General features: G+C 40.2%; 1 protein-coding gene across 2 annotated transcripts in view; it reads left to right on the plus strand.

The window, feature by feature from the left end:
• The window catches only part of LOC139792230 (probable acyl-CoA dehydrogenase 6), a 70,005-nt gene that overhangs the window by 50,462 nt on the left and 3,505 nt on the right, over positions 1 to 16,038 (plus strand). For both annotated transcript variants that reach the window (XM_071735246.1, XM_071735247.1), the window contains 4 exons: positions 4,198 to 4,365; positions 9,020 to 9,193; positions 14,516 to 14,677; positions 14,822 to 14,972. In XM_071735246.1, the coding sequence (XP_071591347.1) occupies positions 4,198 to 4,365; positions 9,020 to 9,193; positions 14,516 to 14,677; positions 14,822 to 14,972 (655 nt within the window). The remainder of the gene's footprint in view (positions 1 to 4,197; positions 4,366 to 9,019; positions 9,194 to 14,515; positions 14,678 to 14,821; positions 14,973 to 16,038) is intronic.

The following is a 16,038-nucleotide window of genomic DNA, read 5'->3' on the forward strand; positions in this document are numbered from 1 at the left end:
TCAATGCTAGAGCAAGGGTGCAGCAGGTAGTTTTTAAGAGTTAATGGGGGTAATGAAATAGTGGGACTAAATCTTCCTGCATAATCCATTGGTGGCTTCCTTTCCAGTTAATTTATTTTGTTCACGAGAAAAAAACCATAATTTTATAGACTTGTTTTTCATTAAAGTAATTAGAGATTTTAATTTTGCAAATGAAGTACAGCATCATTTATTTTAATTAATGCCTCTAGTTTAATTAGATGGTTATCAGAAATTTCTACATACTGTGTTAGGTTTTGATGCAGTGTTCTAGATAGTAAGTAACATAAATATTCTTTTAACTGTGTTGTCTATCATCGGATTAATTGGTGTGATACACTTGGAGTAGTAAAATGTAGCACCTGTTCTCATGTGAAGTGTGGGGACACACTTCTGCCATGTGAGCTGGTATATTTTAAACTGAAAAGTGACAGAGGGTAAGGTATCTCTAGCTTCTGCCATTTCCAAAATTACAGAAGGTGATGGAAACACAGGAGAAAAAAAAAAAAAAAAAAGGTTCTTCCTTACATGAGAAGTGAAAGGCGCTTGGAATTAATTTATTCCAAATTCAGTAGAGCAAAAAGGATGATGTGTGAGTGTGTATATATATGTATATGTATACATATAAATTTCAAGTCAATTTGAGGGAGCTCCTGTTTGCTTTAAAATGTTGTTGTATGTTGCACATAGTATTGAACATTTACAACAAAACTAGTGCTGAGATGGCTCAAGAAGCAAAACAGCACAGAACAGTTGTGATAGAAAGTGTCTGTCTTTAATTTCAGGATACTGGGTACACAATGCATACACATTCACTTTAGTTTTAACATTTTTGTCTCTTTCCCTTCCTCTACTGTTTGCCAATTTATGAAACATTTTGCTTGTGAATCTTGTGATTAATTATGCAGTTCCTCTTCATACAGGTTTGCTGTTGAAATATTGTAAGACAGAGCAATCATTCTTACCACTTTGTGCCTAAGTGCTTGTACATGACATGCTGAATTTCAAAAACCAAGATCATTTTTTTTCTTTCTGATCAAAACTTCAGCTGTCTGTGTTAGTGATCTCTCCCGAGTTGTTTCATTAGTCTCACTTTTCTTTTGAAGATCATTAATGGATATACTCAATAGATTTTGTCCAAAAGCTGATATCCAAGGATGAGTTCCAGTAGTACCCTCCCTGCAAATTCTCACTTGCTCTTTTAATGCAACTTGATTCAATGTTCCCTTTGCCAAGCTCCTTACTCACTTGTCCACTTTTGTCCTAGTTCCTATCTTTTCAAAATTTTAACTCATAGTTTCCTGGTAGCATTAGTTTTTGTTTGCTTGGATTCAACAAGATTTTTCCTGTCATGTTTTTCTCTAGAAAATAAATTTTTGCAATAAACAAATCACGTTAATTTGAAGGAAGCTACCACTGGTAAATTGAACTCTCATTTCTATCCAAATGTTTTCTGAGGCTGTGTAGATTGCCATAACCAATGACCTGTGTTTTCACTGACCTTAATTTCTGTATACTCCTTTCCATAGATGTCTTGGTTTGTCAGCTATATCGTGAGTCTTTTTGTAATCTCATGTAAAATAGTGCTTTAGTTTTGAGGCATCCTCTATTTGCAGCATGTTTTTTCTCACTATTTTTCATTTCTGTAGATGAAACGTTGTTTAATGTCTCAATCTGTTTGGATTTTGTTGGTTTTCATCTGCAAAATTTAACTTAGTTTGACCTGTGGCAATTCTTACCTTATGACCTCCAAACTGCAGCTTACTTTCATTAATCTCTTTCTTTCTCCTGTAGGCAATCTCCTGTTTTTTGAAGTAATTTCTCATTCAGTTAGACTTGAAGCTATTTCGTGCAAGTTTTCAGGGTTTTTTTTCCTGTGAGGATGATGTACTTTCCATATATGTGTTCCTAATTTTTTTACTTTAAGGATGTTTGTTGCCTGTCTTTGAGTACTGAGCTTAAAAGTTGAAGTCAAACTTGCCTCTTGTCAAACCCAATGAGCTGCATGCCTGGACTCACAGGCACAGTGAAGAAAATTTAAATCTCAGATAAGTTGTGGTTCGAATGGTGAAGTCACCAGTCCTGGCTGCCTATGTGGTACTTGCTGTGTCACGTGCCTCTTGATGATGCTTTCTGGTCCCCTTCCTTAGGAGAAACCCTCACAGCATGCACTGTAATTTTTTGAGTAGCAGGCACCACAGGTCCAGTGGTGCGAAGCTGCCAAAAATAAGTTGTGGAGTACCCACTGAAGCAGCCTTTTCCAAGAGCTGTGCTCTGCTAGGGAGAATATTTAGTCAAATGTTCCAAAGTATACTCATAGCCAATATCCCTTATACTGCATCCACCTGACTTGAGTAGTTTTTCAAAGCCTGTTGTATTTTAAACACAAAACTTACTCATCGGTCATCTTTCTTCTAATTAAAGTTAAAGAGAATCACCTCTTCTTAAATTGAGTTTAAATAGTTGTTTCTCAAGTGTTTGAAGCAAACTGTCAGGTGTCATATCTGGGAAAATACTTTAAAAAATTCTGTGTGTAAGGCATTTGTTCTTTAATCTGTATTTGGGTTGTTAGACCCTTATGATGCCATGCTTTCAAAAACTGTTTACATTTATGATAACATTACAGTGCTTACTGTTCCTCTGTAGACCTTCCATGGAACTTCTATCTAATCTCTCCCATAGCTGACTGTTCCACAACAAAGGATGAATGGTGTCAGTCTCTGTGTATGCTCCCATCCTTTTCACACTACTTGAGTACAGTGCCATATTTCTTATTCTGGCTCTTGTGTGTCCTTCATTTGTTATTTGGTCTCCATGTATATGATTGTTCAATGTCTGTGTCCATGTATTACAAGCATCAGTACTTTCGGTTCCTTCAGTTTGTTGGCCTTCACTGTTGTACATATTCCCTATCAAGCCCCTTGGATGGATTTGGCATCTGAACAGCTGTAAGGCTACTGGTTTAATCCACATTAGTACTATCTCTTTCTCTTGCTGTTCATGATTATCCTCTTACAAGTTCCTGTATCCATAGATACATCTGCTATTCCCTTGTCTTAATATGTTACACAGTTTTCTCCTCCCATTTCCTCCTTTAACAAGTCTTCAGCCATGCTGAACTCAGACCCATGTTACAAGATGTAATTAAGGATCAGATACTTTGTTTTACTTTGTTTTATATTTAGAGCCTTTGGGAAGAAGTTCCATGTGCAGATTAAGATGTGTGCATATGAAGGTATAACCAGGTGATGAAAATGCTCCTGCCCACTTCACTTGGTGTCTGCTGCCTCCCTCATTAGATGGTTTCTAAGGGGCTTTATAGTTGCATTGGATTTACAGGTGCTACTAGGGGTGTGTTAGGATTCTCTCATACCATCACCTATTTCCAGCTAGGTGTCTGTTGGAGATTCTTCCTCAGGTGGGCCTCTAATCAAAGAAATTAAATTTCAAGGGAATGATACCAGCCCTCTGGAAATTCTGCTAGAGTGTAAATAATAACTAATGATTCACTTCATCCATCTGTTGCATCTAGGGCTGCCTGCAATGTGGTGTGAACACTCACAGATGAAAAATAAGATTGGTTTTGGCTGCCAGTTATAAATAGCAGGGGGTTAGAACTCCTGCATGTACAGACATTCTTAACATTTAGACTTGGCCTTTTGAAAGTTATTAGCTTTGAATTGATTACTCCATTTTGACCAAGAACATTCAGGATGTGCGTGTGCATGTATCTTTATGTATACACAGATACTGAGGGTTTTTTTGTTCAAGTCAGGAATCAGAATCGAAGAATGGCCTCATCAGTGACTCATATGCACAGTAACAGAAACTTGTAATGGGTCAACTCGGACTGAAATATTTCTGACCTGAGTTTTTGAGGACAAATTTACTTAGGGAAAGTTGTCTGCTTTCATCCACTGGGACCAAGACTCCACCTAAAGGAGAGTGAGAGAAATGGTCTGGTTTGCCTGGCTTACCTTCAGGGAGTTTTCCAGATGATCTGCCTTGTGCAGCCTGGAAGCGTTAGAGGACTTGGGGGTCATGAAATATTAGTGAATATTTATTTGGGTCACCCAATATTAGTTGTCTGAGAGAAAGGGAGTCACTCCACCAGTCACAGGGGGACCAGCTTTCCCTCCTTCCTAACAATAACCCTTCATTTCCTATGTTTTGGAATAGGTATCAAGACAACAGCTGTGAGAAAAGGTGATGAATATATCATAAATGGTGGTAAGATGTGGACTACATCTGGGTGCCAAGCAGACTGGATGTGCCTGCTGGCAAACACCAGTGAAGGACCTCCCCATCGAAATAAATCTCTCATATGTCTGCCAATGAATCTACCTGGTAATAACACAGAACTCTTTTCTCTTCTAATTTGATTGTATTGTTGGTTTTGTGTATGCCCAATAAAAGAAGGAAAGGTGTTTGACACAAAGGACTGCACCCATAAATCCTCTTCTAAGGTAGGTGTTTCACTCTCATACAGAATTGGTTCTGAAATGCATTTGCACACTACCACAAAAAAGTAGGGGACAAGACAAAGAGAGAAGACTTAATTTTGTGACTCACAAATATTATATTTGCCTAAAATTAATTTGTAGAAATTTTTCAGATGCATTTGCAGGGAAATGTTTCATAGACTTCTTTGAGGATGACTAGACAAGTCAATGACAAGGACAAATATAATGCCTCAAATAAATCATTAAAAATAGGGCCAGATAAACTTGGTTAGCACCTATCTGTGTAAAGTTGTCCTTGTGATTTCTCATGAAAGGGTCAGAGTGAAAATGCAATATTACTTCTCTAAAATCAGTTTACCCAAAACAACAAAGCAGCCAATCCATTGTTAGAGATAGACCAAATATACAGAAATTGACTTGGAGCTATTTTGCTTATTCCAAAGACATGCAAATAATGTAGTTTTATGGGGTGGTATTCTTATATCACACTGCCTATGCAAAGACCTTCTTCACCTTCAGTAAATACACTTAAGAGTAGAAAAATAGCCTGAATTGCTCAAAGCTCTCTGCAGAGATGTAGAAGTGTTCCTAGAAACAAAAATTGCACTCCTTAGGGTGTATATGCTTGCATTCTTCTTTGTAATAGAGATATTTGTCTCCAAAAAAGTCCCTGTCCTAAGACTGGTGACCTTTTGATATGAAGTATCAAGTCGGTTGATTGTACTCAGTGGGTGGGTTGTATCAGAAGTGAGATTTTTCAGGAAGACAAAGAAGTCTGAAGAGGCTGCCATTTGACACAGAGGTGAGGAGGAAGCTCCAGCTGTTTTGATGCATCCTAAGGATGTCTGTCTGCCAATGATTGTGCTCCTTGGAGGGCAGCAGACCAAGACTGTATGGGAAGTGACTTGAGAACATCAGGGGATGATGCATTATGAAGTGTCTGAAGAGGTATTTGTGTCAAAGCTCAAGTAAAAGTGCAATGGGGAATGAGTGTGTTAGGTCTGGCCAACTGCTGCAGTCACCAACTTATGTGGCAGGGGAAGGAAGGGATCCATGGTGCAGCAGCAACTCATTCCTTGCTAGCAGCTGGAAGGACATGGGAGGCTACTCTAGCATTTTCTGGTAAAATCTTAATTGTTTCATGATTGTATAATGTGGAGATTAAAAAAAAAAAAAAAAAAAAAAAAAAAAAAAAGGTAAAAAAAATTTGCCAAGTCTAAGAGCTAATTACTAACTTCAACAGCTGGTAGTTAATTAGAGATATTAAGTGGGATTTTCTTCTAATTTTAGGTGTGTACAGTGTCTACTCTGAAGTGAAGCAAATTATGGTCTAGATTTGACAGTGCTGAATACATCTCTCATAAAGGAAATTTGGATAACTGCAGTGTGGATTCACAGTAGATACTCAAATTAGTTGAATACTCATACTAACAGTGTCTTTAAAAAAAAACAACAAACTTAATTTTTCATGTGATGAAAGAGAATCTCATAGGTTTTAAAATGTCTCTGTGTCAGAGATATAGACAAATGGCTTGGCTTGCAGCTCTAATCTGCTGTTTGTGTGCTGGTTTGTCCTCTGGGTTCTCAGATAGCACTAGGCTAGATTGCATGGAGGAGATAATAAAGAGAAGAGTGCCCAAGAAAGGGAAAAGAGCATGTTTCTTAGGTTGCAATTTAAAATCTGTCTCTTTCCATTTGTAATGGTCCTAAATGGTGTCAGGAGAGAGCGACTTACTTTCTCTCAAGATGGAATATGGGAAATAAAAGAGATTATCACAATGCTGGTGGAGTGGAAGAAAATGAAAAATCAGAGCTGCCTGGGAAGAGCTGTCCAGGAATAGATACAGCAATCCATCTCAGTGATACTGGCACAAGTAGCACAAATAGCTCTGTTAGAGAGATTTTAGTAAATCAGACACTTGGCCTTGCTAGATTGAGATTTGTGTGTCATTGGATGACTTGTGATTTATTTAATACAGACAAACTCCAGGAGTTATCTGGGCAGATGATTTCTACTGCTTCTGGTAATTTTTAGCATATAGTATTCCCTTACAAAGAGAATGAAGGAAGATTTTGATGCCCATGTTGTACCAAAGAGATGACTGCATATCATTAAAAAAAAAAAAAAAAACAAACCAGAAAAAAAACCCAAAAAACAAAGAGAAAATGTGAAGTATGTGCTTATAATGGAGTGGGCACTACATGAGGCTGATGCAGTTTGGTTAAAATTATTTATTTGAAGATAACATAGTTTAATCTAGAGGCAAATAAAACCACAAAGCCACAACAAAGAGGGGATGGTGCTCAATTCAGGAAACTTGAACACACAAACCCATCTGGAAGGAGGATGGATAGAAATCACTAACACATTCAGCTCCTCTAACCAAACCTTTAAGAGCTTTCTCCAAGAGTTGTTGCCATCTGTGGATCTGGGAAGGTACACGATAGGATTGATTTAGCAATATAAAGAACTGGCAGCAGTCATACTATTTCCAGCAGTCCTTAGTAAACCACCCACTTAGAAGAGCAGTAATTGCATCTTCATATGGGTGAGGAGCAGTGATTGCGTAAAACCAGCTGGAAGTCGATGAAAGGCATGATCTCTCAGAGTCTCAGAGAAACCAAGCAGTAATATTCCAATGGGAACAGATGTTCCAGAAATCATTTGGGCCTGTAAATGGTTCAGTGTGTGTTTAGCTCTGATTTAATACAGAAACAAGCCACAAATGCATTTTTTGCATGACTGGCTGCAAATCGCTGGATAATTTTCAATCCAAAAGTCAAAGATTTTTATACAGCTGCCCCGATTTTCTTCTTCTGTTGAACAGATATCAAAGTAAGTGTTCCTAACATGTAGTCTGCTTATAGATGGCTGATGGAAAAAAATCTTGAATGGAAAGTGTGGAAGTCCTTGTGGACCTTATTCTGAGAGCAACCTTAGCATTTGTAGATAGTGTCAGTATTTCATCTCAGCTGAGAAAAGACATTTTCCATAACTTTACTCAATACATCTAAAGAGTGAATTTTAAGGAAATGACTGCCAGATTCTTCAGCCTGCAAGACCAAAGTTTCACGTGGCTGAAGTCCTGTCGGTAGAAGGTGAGATGTTCACTGAAAGCCATGAAAGGTGTTGAGGTACAAACAAGTGCATAGAAGAACTGCAACAATCAGTGTGGTGACCAAATTCTACTTAGCTTTGTTAGTGGATTGAGAAAAACAGAATAAAGAAGAAAGTATTGCCAGAGTACCTCCTCATCAAAAAACATGTTAGGAGTACCATATACATGAGTAGTAAAAGGTTTTCTGCATCAACATATATGCTTATTTGAAGAACTACTTTTGCATGTATGACAGATGTAATCAAAATGTTTTGCACAAATCCTCGTACCTGGTTGTTGGCCTCAGTTTACATCAGAAAAATTCTTGACTTCCATCCCTAGTATTTGCATTAACCCCAGAGCAGTGAGGAGGTAAGAACTGAAGACAAGGGAATTGCTGCAAAAATCAGAGAGTGTCTGTTCAACTCTGATGGAACAGTGGAAAGCCATGCTTGTATCTGAACAATAGCAAAAAAGAGCTTACCACTAGGAAAGAACAGTGGGAAGGAGTCTGACTTGTTGAGATTAGGTAGATTGTTGAGATTAGGTAGCTGAAGTCTTATTGTGGCCACACGTGGAGCAACCAGGTAATCTCTGACAGATTGTTGCACGAGGGGTGAGAGTCAGTGCTGTGTAGTAGTGTCTGTGGGGAAGCACACCCCCTTCACAGGAACATCCACATCAAAACACCTGAATTAGTTGTGATTGCTGTGAACCCTTCCGTGACTACTTAGATGAACTAAACAGTGTCTCGGGGGCCATCATAAAATACTTAGTTTTAAAAAAATTTGGAGTTGATATGGAATTGTTGGAAGATTTTGTAAAATTAATGGATTTGAGTTTCATCTTTTCATTATTAGGAAAAAATAATGTGGTCTGATTATAAACTCTCTCTTCTGCAGGCAGCAGAAAAGATCAGGATAGGCTAGAAAGGGGAAGATAAATGTGGAAAAAAGGGAAGGAAGACTTCCAGGAGCAGAAGTTCTCTAGTTGCAGCTTAAAACATAGCTCTGTTTTTGTCATTATTAAATACTTTAACGTTTCCCTGCAAAGCACGTACTCAAGTAAACACTGCTAAATTAAATTCTAGTATTTTATTATAGCACACTAAAAATCTAACACAAGCAAATAAATGTTTCAGGATGCTGAGGGAGTAAGATTATTGCTACTAGCGAATAATTAACTGGGGACATAACAAAACGTGAGACCTTTCCAATACAGTTTCTGATTTTCTAGTTAAATAAGATGGAAAAACTCTTAAAAATAGGGTATGAGCTATTTTACTCTTAAATTCCAGAATACTGCTACATTTTTCCAAAGGGTAGGTTTCACTGTTTCACTCATGCCTTCACATCGGCAAACTTGGCTCTCTTAAAATGCTGTATGTGTGCATAGTGCTTCTACTTTTTGTGGCCCTTCTAATACCCCTTTTTTCTTCAGGTATTCACATTGCTAAAAAGATAGACAAACTGGGCTTGAGATCATCGGACACAGCTCAGATCTTTTTTGAAGACGTAAGGGTCCCCTGCAAAAACCTCATCGGTGAGGAAGGAGTGGGTTTCACGTACCAGATGCTGCAGTTCCAAGAAGAGCGGCTGTGGGCAGTAGCCAACAGTAAGTCATCCTTTGTGCTTCTTGGGCACAAGGGAAACAGGGGTCATGTCACCCTGAGCATGACTAACAGCACTTTCCTTTCATTGTAAATTGCAGTGACCTCTTACGATCTCTTTTTGAAATCTGTCATAGCCTGGATACAAGAAAATCTTCCCTTTCTGCAGGAAAACATGAAACAGAAAATATTTTGAGAGGCACCACAGATTTTGCCTTGTTCCTTTTTCTCAGTGCTTTTCTGCTGATAAGGAAATATGGCATCATGTTATGTCTAAAAACATAGTACAAAGGCTATCAAAATACTGGCACAAAATAGAAGGACTATGACTTTTCCCATAGTTCAGCAAGCTATGGTGTTTATCCTAGATTTTAGAAAAATCTACTTAGTGGCTGTGTAGAGAAATGACTCTTTCAGAATGTAAGGGCCTTGTTTTGTGGATCTGTTTTATGTCTGTGCATTTTGGACGTAAGTGGTAGAGCACCACATTCTGTTCCTTGACGTCTGTTCCCTTACAGAGTTTCTGTTACTCTGAATTCAGGCAGTACTTGAATCCACATATTTGATATATACTGATTCTGGATATTCCAAGTAACCAGATGCAGGTCTGAATTGTCCACTAGCAACCTCTGAATCTTCTCCACTACTTCAGAGTGTTTGCTTTTTCAGCTTAACCATAATGTGGTTCACTATAAGAAGATTGGTCCTCTTTAAATTTCAAGGTTGTGTAAATAATTTTATCGTATTTGTGCTCTTGTGCATGCCCTGTCTGTTACTGAGTGTGACTGGGGAATCAGGAATTCTCAGAAGTGTTTTTCTGATTTCTTGATTTCTTTTTGGTGATCAAATAAAAAATCGCTTCCTGTTGTGGGCTGATCAAAGACAAAATATTTTGGAGTTGAAATGCTTAAATTTATTTCTTATTTGGGCCAAAATTCTTAGTTCAACCTGAAATTAAATAGTAAATTTGAGGGTAGTTTTAGCAAAGAGTAAGAGGTTGGACTTGCCAGGCTGCCGCTGCAGACTCTGGAAAGGAGATATGGTTCTGATGCTGGTCCTGCCTTCATAAAGATATTTGCAGACTGCAAAGATGTGCAGCATGCTTTTTTTATGCTCAATTTGGAGCCTAAGTTAAACAAAACAATCAGAAACTCTGGGTTGCAGTGATGGTCTCCAGGCAGCAGAGTAGCCCACAGCATTACTCACGCTCCAGGCAAAAGTGACGCACATTGAGAGCACCCAAACACAGAGCCAGGCAGGTTAGGTCACTCCTGGTAAAACCACTGGCAGCTTGGTACTGTCCAACCTTGCACAACCACTCAGCAGTCACTATGCTCTGCCAGGAAGTGGGACACCAGGTTTCAATTCTCCTTTTTGCTCAGAAAAAGAGCAGGAGCAAGCAACCCCTCAGCCTGGATGAGCAGCATGGGAGGGGCATCACTGCTCCCCTCTCCGTGGCTGGGCAGGGGCTGTCTGGGAGGAAGAGGATTTGGGTGGTCACCAGGGGAGAGGAAGCTCCCTCCTGCAGCATGGTGGCTGGTGAATTATACCTTGCTGGGCCTCCTGGTTTTGCTTTTCTCCTCTATCTGATATAAAATGCATTAAAGCACTAGGAGCAGTTCTTCTCCAGTTGGTGATAATTCATGTGACACTGAAAACCATCAGTCTGCTTTTAAACACTTCAGGAACCACTTCTGACATTCGCATTTTCACTGCTTCCTAAAACTTGGGAGAAGTGGTTTACTGACATTCTTTACTTTCTTTCCTTTTGGGGTGTAATTTTGTTTTGTTGTGTTTTGGGTGGGGTGGTGCTTAGAGTTTTGATTTTATGTATTTTTAGTGTCAGGTGTCATGGGCCATTACGTTCTTTGTGGTCAGATTTCAGAATTGGAGCTTCCTTCTTTTTTTTTTTTTTTTTCTTTTCCCTTTTAAATTGGGTTTTCAGTCTAATGGATTTAAAACACAAATGGAAAACTTACTTGCTCGAATTGCAAAATTTGGTCACAGGTGTGGTCTTTTCCTCTGAGTAACATGCTACCCAAGGCATTGGTAGTGGTCACTTGCTTCACTGAATGAAAAGAGCTGCCACATTTCTCTCCCATGTTGTGACACTCTTAAACATCATCCCTTTGTGGACCTGTTACACTGATCACAGGAAAAGACTGTTGCTATGGCAAGAAAGCAAACAGTTATTTTGTGAATTGCTTAACTGGGAAGCAAAGAGAGAATGGGATGTGTGAGAGACCAGAATGGCACTTTTTTAATGACTGCTATCTGCTCCTACCCTCTCAGTTTTACGAGCACCACTGAGTCACGGCTGGCAGGCAGGATGAGAGAACTTTTTACATGGGCAATGCACGTCCTTTAGAGACAGATTGCTCAGCTGGGAGCTCACTGTACATCTCACTGAGAGAGTGATCAGCCCCAGCTTGAGAAAAATACATTAATTTTATTTTGGTTTTAAAGAAGAAGTAGCAAGGCAAAGTGACTAGAAGTTTAAGTGGAAAAAAAAAATAATTTGGATGGAGATAGGAGGAAAAAGTTATTCTGTATCTGTCAACTTCAAATATTTTCCCTGTTCTCAGCAGTGTAGTAGACCGTGCATTCCTTAGGCTGCCCCATGGGGCCAAGTTTGTCTAAGGATGTGGAGAACATCCTATGACAAAAGAGGAAACAAATATGCAGGAGAAAAAAAAATCTGGGAGAAAATTATTTTCACTGGTAAGAATGGCATTTCTCTGTACTGATAGGACTGGTAAAGCATCATGTGCTATTATGTTGTACAGGTCTGTTGGCAGCTGTGGCATTCACAATACATTGCATTGCTGTTGGCTGCATAGCTAAACTTTGCCATGTTAGAGCTATGCTCCTGGATCTAAAAGCCTGCAGGCATCTCATCACAGAATGATTTTGGTTGAAAGAGACTTTGAAGATCATCACATCCAATCCCCTTGACGTGGGAAGGGACATCTTTCACTAGATCAGGTTACCCAAAACTTGGTGCAATATGACCTTCAACACTTTAATTATGGAGCATCCACAACTTCTTTGGGCAACCTGTTTCAGTGTGCCAGCACCCACACAGTTAATAATTTCTTCCTTATGTTCAATCTAAAACAACCCTCTTTCAGTTTAAAACTGTTGCCCCTTGTCCTGCAACTACAATCCCTGGTAAGAACTTTCCATCTTTCTTATAAACTCCCTTTACGTATGGCAATGGCAATGACACTGCAATGAGGTCTCCCCAGAGCTTTCTCTTTCCCAACCTGAACAACCCCTACACTCTCAGCCTCACTTGATGGGAGATGTGTTCCAGATGTGATCATGTTTGTGGCCTTCCTCTGGACAGACTCCAACAGGTTCATATCCTCTCTGTGCTGAGGACTCCAGAGCTGGATGCAGCACTTCAGATGAGATCTCACCAGAGCAGAGCAGAGGGGGAGAATCACCTCCCTTCACCTGCTGGGCACAGTTCTTTTAATGCATCCCAGGACTGTCTTTAGAAGATTTCCTTGATTTATTTCTGTGTGCAAATGGCAGTTGTAGGAATAAGCAGAAGGGCAGTGATAGCAGCTGAAGGGAAGAGGAGGATGGATGAGCAGTCATGGGGCAGGAAGGAGGCAATGGAGAGGTGGACACTCTGAGAGTTCTTGGGCTCCTCAACTCTGAGCCCTGATGTGTGGTGACAGCCTGAGCAGGAAGGTCGTATCAGGAATGAGAAAAGCCAATCAACCCGTGGAATATTAGGGTAGCATGTGAAAAAAAGGTGCTTTGTGGACAAACTGGTAAATAATTGTGGCAGAGGAGAGTTGGATGTAAAGCCTTCAGATAAAAGCAGTATAAGGATAAAATTTAAATAGAGATCTTGAAAGTGATATTAAAAGGAATATGGAAGCATGCCAGGCTCTTCTAAGGAACTATCATGTGAGACACTAGATGAGCCATAGCAGGTGGGAAAAGGGCTATTGTAGGAGTTCAAGCTTTGGTTCTAGTTTACATTTCATATTCAGGTTTTTGTGGTTAGATTCTACCTGTGGATAGATGTCAATTTGTCTATTTTGAAAAGAGAAAAAATGATCTTTCTCCCACAAATGTATTTGTGAACTCTCTCCCTACTGCTTGCCATCCTGACATGGGTCCACATTTCTCAACCAAAATCCTCATCAAAATCAGCCCCTGCTGTTACCCGAGCTGAGCTCTTTAGCCCTTCACTTCACTTCAAGGCCAGTTTGTCTTGAAAAACAAACTTTTCCTTTTACTTCTTGTTTAAAACAGTTTTTGTCTAAATTTGTACTTCTTGTTTAAAACAGTTTTTGTCTAAATTTGTCAAAAAGTAGCAGTGAACTAGTTCTCTTGCTTTAAAGCAGTGTCTCCCATCTCTCTCACCTGTCTTCCTGCAGGATTCTGTTTTGATTATTTCCATTGCAAACACTTTTAGCATTTACTCAAAATGGCTGCGCATCTTGGTGGTTTTCCCTTCCTTTCTCTACTGGGATCTGATGGCAAAATGCAGGTGCAGTAGGCAGTCTGCTCATGTTCCCTGACCTCTGCATACGCTTCTGCCTTCTTCCTGAAAGCTTCCCTGAATTTACATCTTGACAGCAATTCCTCAGTGAGCACACTCTCTGCCTTCAGATTTTCTTTCAGGATGGCAACAGACCTTCAGGACCCAGCATGGAAAACAAGCGCTGCTGGGGCCCAAACTGAAGCATTAAGGATAAAGTTTACATAGTTGTCATTACACAGTGCTCACTACAATTTGCTTTCCCTCCTTCCCAAGTTTTGGCAGTTTGGGGTAAAGGTAGAACAGGGATAACGGATCTGTCTTCAAGGTACAAACAAACAGCAGACTTTTTTTCAGAATTGAAACTCCACATGCTGAAGTGAATGTATGGAATACTATAAGCATAATGTATTGATGGTAGAAGGTGAAAAATAACGTATTTTCCAACAAGAATTGTTGCAAGACGAACCTCTCTTAGGGCACAGTGCTCTGAGGTCCAAATGGGTGTTCAGCAGAAGTTCACAAATAGTGCTGAGTCGATTGCCCTCAGGGTTGATTAGCCTGGTTCGGTGCTATTGCTCTGGAACAGGCTGACATCTCTGCTGCTCAGGAATGAGCTGAGCTTGTGTCTCAGGCCTCACCTTTTACTGGCCCCCTAATCCTGCTCATGCGCAGTGGGGGCCTGCCCTAATCAGGCACAGGTGGGCTTAACGCAAGCTCATGCCCACTATCTGGTAATAAGTGGCACCTGGTTGCCTCATTGCCTCGTTTCACTACAAAGAATTGAACCAACAGATCTTGTTTTATGCTTTGCTTCCTCAAGTGGTGATACAACTGGAAATTCTCCTGCAAGAAACTATCGACTACACTCGCCAGCGAAGAGCGTTTGGCCGCCCCGTCCTGCACAACCAAGCCGTGCACTTCCGCCTGGCCGAGCTGGCCACTGAGCTCGAGCTCCTCCACTCGCTGCTGCACCGTGCTGTGGGTGAGCTCCCACACCTCTCTTCCCAGATGGGCTTCTCTTCATGGAAAAAAATGCGTTCAGGCTAAAGGAGCACGGGGAGGTGGCTGCAAGAGGCAGGCTGCGGTCACTGGCGGTGTAACTGTGCTTTTTTTCTTTTCTGTCTAGCTCTCTATGTGGAAGGCAACGATGTGACAAAATTTGCTTCCATGGCTAAGCTAAAGGTCGGTCGTCTGTCTCGTGAACTGACTGACTGCTGTCTCCAGTTTTGGGGAGGAATGGGATTCACCAGTGAGGTTCTGGTGAGCCGGCTTTATAGGTGAGCAAGAAACGGAGGGGAAAATGGGAAGTGGCTTAGCTGAAATGTGGCCTCTAAATTATTCTGCTACAAGGTCACCCATAGAAAAAGTGCACCAGCTCCTGGCCAGTGTGAATGGTGTATCCCTGAGCTATGTTCTGGATGCAAGGGCATCCATATTCCCCAGACTTTGGGTGATCTATGAGTGTTAGGAAGAAGGGTGACTGTTACTTTGCCAGACCTTGGCTTCGCATTACAAATGAGTTTTTTTTAAGTACTCACAGGTTAGATTGAATGTCAGGAGACTTAAGTAAATTCATGTTTTCCCTGATGGTCCTCCAGCACCTCCAGGCAACAGGCCCAGGAAAAAAAAAAAGGGGAAGCCTGTCAACAAGTAATTTATTTTATTTTTCCTCTGCTTGTAATCTTGATTGCAGAAACAGAACTGAAAATCACCTTCATCTTTTTTTCCATACATCCACCTCAGATACATCTGTGAAAGTGAAGTTCCCCATTAGGCTCCCAGAGTCATTTCTGCTGGCAGGCTCCCCCTGATTAATCACAGCAGACACCATGTGAGATGTATGGCAGATGTAGCTGCATCTGGCAAGTTGTTAGATCATTCAAACAATACAGAAGCCTTCTTGCAAATTAAGACCCATGCCAACAAGCCCCTGAAATTTTACTTACAGCAAAATTCAGTGCAAGCAGTTTTCCTGGGAGCTGTTGGGAAAATTCTGCCCCCAGTGTCTTACATTCTGTAGAAAGATGAAAATGGAATTCACATTCTCTTGCAGTAACAGATTTAAACCCAGCCCTTATATGTATTACACCTAATAAAAAGCTAGCACAACTAGTTAGTGATTCAGTTAGTTGAAAGTTTTGGTAAATATGTGTAAAGTGCAGAACACTTATAAAACTAATCTCTGAAAAGCTTGTGGTTTTTTAGTAGGTTGAATTAATTTATCTATTTTAATAGCTTTTTATGAACAAGAATGCCATTGTCATAGATCAGAGAGATCTTAAAACTTTTTGATCTGTGGATTCTTGGCATTTTCTAGTGAAGGTACAGGCTCCTGTAGGGTGG

This window comes from Heliangelus exortis, chromosome 2 (genome assembly GCF_036169615.1).
Source record: "Heliangelus exortis chromosome 2, bHelExo1.hap1, whole genome shotgun sequence".
In the NCBI taxonomy this organism is placed as follows: Eukaryota; Metazoa; Chordata; class Aves; order Apodiformes; family Trochilidae; genus Heliangelus; species Heliangelus exortis.